This window comes from Panonychus citri, unplaced genomic scaffold (assembly GCF_014898815.1).
Source record: "Panonychus citri isolate SS breed McGregor unplaced genomic scaffold, ASM1489881v1 Contig00063, whole genome shotgun sequence".
In the NCBI taxonomy this organism is placed as follows: Eukaryota; Metazoa; Arthropoda; class Arachnida; order Trombidiformes; family Tetranychidae; genus Panonychus; species Panonychus citri.
This window is the reverse complement of record NW_026515468.1, coordinates 1491877-1498241: the sequence shown is the minus strand read 5'-3', so window position 1 is coordinate 1498241 and position 6365 is coordinate 1491877. Positions and strand designations below refer to the sequence as shown.

The 6365-nt window shown below is 32.0% G+C and overlaps 2 protein-coding genes across 3 annotated transcripts; one reads left to right on the top strand and one right to left on the bottom strand.

The window, feature by feature from the left end:
- Positions 1-101: 101 nt before the first annotated feature.
- LOC128385946 (BTB/POZ domain-containing protein 1-like) lies at positions 102-3157 on the bottom strand. Of its 2 annotated transcripts, none has more exons than XM_053344881.1 (3): positions 2940-3157; positions 1989-2580; positions 102-1921 (listed from the first exon to the last, which is right to left on the bottom strand). In XM_053344881.1, exons 2-3 carry the CDS (start codon positions 2282-2284, stop codon positions 1024-1026), a joined length of 1194 nt encoding a protein of 397 aa, XP_053200856.1. In that variant the 5' UTR covers positions 2285-2580; positions 2940-3157; the 3' UTR covers positions 102-1023. The 2 variants fall into 2 exon arrangements, with proteins under 2 accessions (XP_053200856.1, XP_053200855.1); XM_053344880.1 differs by having other exon boundaries at positions 1989-2521.
- Positions 3158-3757: 600 nt separating this feature from the next.
- Positions 3758-6210, top strand: LOC128386009 (glucosidase 2 subunit beta-like). The gene is given in 8 exon segments (XM_053344962.1): positions 3758-3966; positions 4114-4326; positions 4408-4898; positions 4956-5048; positions 5201-5329; positions 5393-5760; positions 5823-5875; positions 5878-6210. Coding segments are annotated over 8 exon segments (1638 nt in total). The 5' UTR covers positions 3758-3863; the 3' UTR covers positions 6066-6210.
- Positions 6211-6365: the final 155 nt, after the last annotated feature.

Here is a 6365-nt window from a genome sequence, read left to right as displayed (position 1 = left end):
GATCATTTTACTACCGGAATCAACTAATTTAATGAACCCTTGACAATTAACTTAATTAACATGACCCATTCATAAAAATACAACAGTTATGATTAACTCTTTATTTGTTAACAATTAGTTTCTGTGGATTGTGAGTTATATCAACTAGATTTGGAAGACTAAATTTTTGGAAATTATCGTCAAACCATTTGATTGTAATTTAATATCTGAACTAGTGATCCAAACAATTAGCGAGTTGAATGCCAAAAGTTGATTGTTATTATCATTAGAATCTTCGTGTAATTTACTGAATTGTTAATCCTTGTTTGCTAGTGGAAATTGGCACTCTAATCGATTTGGAATTAGTTTTAAATACTCTTCGACTTTTCCACCTTACAAATATTGTAAATTGTTTGTAATTAAAGGGTAATGTCTTTAATGAAGAGAAGATAATTGAACAGTAAAATGTCATAATTGAAGAAATAATAGTTAACATATCGATTGTTTTCCCTGAGAGTATGAACCAAGAATCAGAAAGTTTCTGTTTAAAGTGACATTTAAAAAATGATCTTGCCAAGAATTGGATGTTGATGCTTCGAGATGATGAATATCTATGCAAAGGTACATTAGGAAAGTGTGATTGATGATGTTAGAGATGATAAGGCGAGATGATGAAGCCAAATTTAAGATAAATTGTTGATTATCTTACTGAACTTCCCAAAAGGTTTTCCCTGAAGATTCAGTGGGAGTTGAAAGTATTTTATTCATTTACATTGTAAAAAACCACCACCAAGATTATGCCAAAAGGAAAAGAGTTGAAGATAAAGATGAGGATGAAGAGAGAGATGAAACCGTCTGATAGTAAGTAGGATGAGAAGGTAAATCATCTCGATGGTATTTTGTTTCAATCAATTTAGAAAAAAAATCGATTGTTTTATAAAAGATTCTGGTTATTTTTCTTATGCTTTTGATGATTTAGTGATTGTCATGAATGAATTGTTCCTGCATTTCAATTACTCTCTGCGATTTTCCATCTGCATCACTTTAATCAAGTAATTGGATAACACAAATCATCGCCTCTCCTAAACCATTAAGAAGCTTTTTGAATGATAAATTTGATTTTCGATCAACTAGAAAACTGAGATTTCGATGGCTCTTTTTGACCAATTGGTTGTGACTCCGTTGATTTTCATGGTAATTAGTGAATCTTGGTGATTTCTGGAAGTTTTTTTCTTTTCTTGGTTTATCTAATCGATATTGCTTAAGATGAACAGGAAGAGGAACTGATCCATCATATAGTTTAGAGACAATTATTTCTTTATCTTTGTCCGATAATAAATCACTCAGGTAAGGTCCATGTTTGAATACTTCGAGCGTCATAGTCAAGTAACGGCTCAGGTAGATATTATTTCCTAGAATCTCAACCTTATTTCCGATGGTCACTTCCTTTTGCCTCTTAACACATTGAATAGATGACCAACGATCAAGACAATTGAAGACAGTCAATTCATTTGTCACAACAAGTGAATCTCGAGTTAAAATAGACCGAAGTAAATTTTCACCAACGGACACCAATGATTCGGAGGCTAATACATTGTCTCCATTTTCATCGATAATCAGATAGCATTGATCAATACAACTGCTTAAATGACTTTCCAAATTAATTAGATTAGCAATAATTGATGAAGGTAATTGATTAACTGTCTGTCCATTTGGTTTGTTGATGGATCTTGAGTCAAACGTATTGATAGGATCCCTTTCAACTGATTGGAAACGATCAAGAGCAACCAGAATCTCAATTACATTATAAATCGTTAGATTTGATTGTAACAATGACAAACAAACAACTGCGAGATCAATTAAATCAAATTTAATTGCGATTTCAAACAAAGCCAAACATTTGAAACTACAGTTTAATTTAACTTCCTTCTTGTAAATATAACTGATAATTAAAAAGATGGAGATGAAATAATTAGAAATTTGCTAAAATAATTAGATTGATTAGTTACCTCATAAGTAAATGAAATAATTCCGGTTGACAATTGATATTAACGATTGGCTTTGATTTCTTTTCGTTTTTTAATTGTTGAACCAATGAAGCAAAAAATGGACTCGATTCTTGAATGATAAAGGAATGAGCTGGAAATCTCCATTTATTAGAGTCACATTTTAATCCATCTTCTTGATTAATTGGTGGATTAAGAGTTACACTGAAGATAATATCACTTTGATCTTCACAATTAAACAAAATTAACCCGGGACTTGGAGCTGATGGTAATCCAATGTTAATTTCATCAATCGCCATAATCTCAATGGTTCAGTATTTAGATACAAATGGGAAACTATTAATATTATCAGGAAAAAACTTTTAATTGGATTAATCCAAAAGTTTTCGAGACATAAATTGATCGACAGAATTTGATTTAATTGTTTGACACTCGAATCAACGTTTCCAATCCTTTGGTTGGTCGTTATTACCATACTTTGGACGAGCTCAGGTCACGAACCGATAAAATCCCGAAATGTTACAAAGATCTAAACACTGGGAAGCACAATATTATTAACACAATCAACTAATTACCAAGAATTAAAACCAAAAGTCTAAATTTTAGATCAACAATTAAATCAACATTGACGATAAACAATTAAATGTAAGGAAGTAAAATAAAAGTAAAATTAAATTAAACATTTGAAAAAATTATTCACAATCAATTGAAACAGTTGATAAGTTTAATTTAAATAAACAATTAAGTCAATCAATTATCATTTAAATCATCATTAAATAATTAAATTCAATCAACTGTTTTGGTACAATTAACATGTTCAATTATCATGAGGCCTAAATTACTATTGTAATTGTTACAATCAACAAAAGGAAAACATTCAAACTGACAACAATTAAATGATTAAGGAAAACATTCATTCATTTATTTAAATTGTTTTCAAGATTAATTACTTACCTTTGGATTGTTTTCCTCTCGTATGATTTAATTTGCTCACTAGAGAACTGAATTAATTTGTTGTTATTACCTGTTGCTATAGATGATTAACTAAAGTATTAAATAGATATGATTAAAATTAATTATTGATCGCCAGTAAATTATCACAATTGAATGATTTAGTCGAAGGTGAATGTTTGTAACTGGCATAAGAGTCGACGAGCAAATGATTAACTAAATTAGCAATCAGATTTTAAAAAATTAACTTGCGCAGTAAATTAGCTAATTTTGCATGTTAGTTATTCAGTGTTACAATTTAAAAATTAATTAAATTAGGTTTCTTTCCGATAAAATGTAACAATTAAGCTTCAAAACATTTTCTCTTGCCAATACAATCAACTGCTCTAATCAATAATTGATGTGCAAAAGGTTAATCCAAGTTATTACGACCAATAAATTTAACATTCAATTAAATTGAATAGAGATTCAAATTGTTCACAACTTTATGTTGATCTCTAATTAGTCTTGATAGTCTAGCAATTAGTTTTCAGCTGATCGTCTAAAATATTATTCCACAATAGATGATAGTTAGCATGAAAATTGAACAATAATAATAAGAATTAAAGAAAGAGTTCCAAAATTTTCTGTTCGAAAAATCAAATAAACAAACGATCTGAGTGAAATTTATCACAATTAAGTTAAACTCTAAATTTTACTGATTGTTGATCAGAAAATGTTGAAATAATTTTGTTCAATTTTCGACTAACCAACTTTTGAATGTCGCGCTCGTTTCCATGGCAACTTCTCTCTCCGCTGTGATTTCTTCGGTTCTTTGATGACTTGGTCTTATTGTCTGTGTCTTTTTAAAGATCAACGTTTGTTAGTTTAATCAACTTTTGTTTTGATACTAATTAATTGTTTTCTGTTTAAACTAATGTTTTAATCATGCTGTTAAATGCTTATTTGTTGAGTGTATTTTGTCTCACAGTGACATGGGATCGGTCAACTGCAACTCAAGTATTACGTCCAAGAGGAGTTGCTTTGCAAAGTAGGTGATGATTAGAGTTATGATTTAAATTTTGTTTTTGATGTTTCCAAGCTCTTTAACTTTAGATACACGTTGATTTATACAACAAACTGAACAATTACTTTTTTCTCTATCGTTTTATTGTAACCCACTTTTTGTATTTTTCAGAGAAAATATTTTACGATCCAAGTAAAGACTTCAACTGCCTTGATGGGTCTCTTTCAATTCCTTTTGTTTTCGTCAATGACGATTACTGTGATTGTGCCGATGGATCTGATGAACCTGGTACACCGGCTTGTCCCAATGCTCTTTTCCATTGTTCAAATTTAGGCTATCAAACTTGGGATATCCCGTCATCTCGTGTTAACGATGGAATCTGTGGTAGGTCATTTTGCATCGGCCTGTTGCTTTATAGAGATTATTTATCAATCACTTTTCTTATTTTGGAATATTCTCTTTTAGATTGCTGTGATGGTAGTGATGAATACAATAGTACTATCAAATGTAGTGACATTTGCAGTGAGTTAGGAAAAGAAGCTTTGGAAGCTGCTCGACGATTAAAAGAATTGTTCAGCGAGGGATCAAAAATCAGATTAAACCTGATCAAAGATGCAAAGAATAAAGTTGATGAAGATGAGAGGAGACTAGATGAGCTTAGAAAAGAAATGGATACAATAGAAAATGAGAAGAAAGAAAAAGAAGCCATCAAAAAGCAAGTAGAAGAAGAGGAAAAAGCTGTTCTTGATGAATTCAAAGCTAAAGCTGATGCTCAAAGAAAAGCTCATGAAGAAGCAGAAATGGTCAAGGCTCAAGAAGAGGAAAAATTATTGGCTGAAGCTGCGTTCAATGATCTGGACAGAAACAACGATGGACTATTGAACTACAAAGAGCTACAAGAATTCACTCGATTCGATCAAAATAATGATGGAGTTGTCGATGCTGATGAAGCTAAGGTAATTCTCTTGTAGTCTTGAACTTATATTCTCAATCTAATCCATCTTGAATTTCAGTTTTTCCTTCATATGAAAGAGGAAATGGCTCTTGATGAATTTACGACAACTGGTTGGATAATAATGAAACCATATTACTTAAAAGACCAAATGGTAAGTTCAGAAATCGGTGCTGATTCTATTTTCTTCATCTCATGAGATTCCTGATAATCTACTAAACCTGCAAATTAATTCTTACACTAACTGAATTAGTGATCAATTTAAAAAACTAATCTAGAACTTAATTTTCTAACGATTGCATGTAGCCTGAAACAACTTACAATGAACAACCAGAAACTGGTGCTCATCCCGATGTAGAATTAGAAAATCATTCTCATGCTACTGATGAAGGAACAGACGAAGACAATGAAGATGCGAATGCTGATGAAGCTTTGGTGAGACTTTGGAGTAACACTTTTTCCTCGAATCAATAATACTTATTACAAATTTACTTACAGGAAAGTGAAGATGAAGCGAACGAAGAAGAACATGGTCCACCCTATAATATCCCTAAAAGACATCACCCAGATTCAACTGCCGCCGATGTCTCTCTCCCAGAGTATGATGCTAATACTTTAGCGATCATTGAAAAATCTAAACAGGCCAAACAAGAATATTCTGAAATCGAGTCAAAGTTTTTGAATTTAAATAATCAAATCAGAGAAATCGAAGCTTCTCTTGAGATGGATTATGGGCCAGAACGAGAGTTCGCCACTCTTCATGGTCAATGCTTCGAATTTAGTGATAGAGAATATACTTATAAATTCTGTCCATTTAATACAGCAACGCAACGTTCAAAATCAGGTGGAGGTGAAACAAACCTCGGGTAAGTTTCGATTGATTGAATTTATCATCGAGTATTTAATTTATTTTGCGTCGCTCTTTCAGAACTTGGAGTAACTGGTCTGGAGGGGAACAATATCGTTATTCACGAATGAGATACGCAACGGTGTTCAATGTTGGAACGGTCCCGCCCGATCTGTTGATGTTCACCTTAAATGTGGCCTTAACAATGTTTTAATCTCAACAAGTGAACCATCAAGGTGTGAATATCGTTTCGAATTTGAAACTCCTGCTCTTTGCAGGCCAGAGGCTGAACATGGGCACTCACATGAACACACGGAGCTTTAATTTGAGCATCGGGAACAATCGGTGAAAAGGAACCATCATTTTAACAAATTAATGATGTTAATCTACATCAAGTCCTTCAGATGGATTTTCACTTTTCTTTTCGATGCACATTCCTCTCAATTGTTAATAAATTTGATTATTTATATTCCTTTGATGATCCAATATCTTCATTTCATCTCGATAATCCATCACAATTCTCACAAGTTAAATACACAATTCGAAAGCCCAATTAACCGTTTCTAGATCAACAATTCGGTCTTTTCACTTTAATCATTTTCCTCCAAATTCAAATCTCTACGT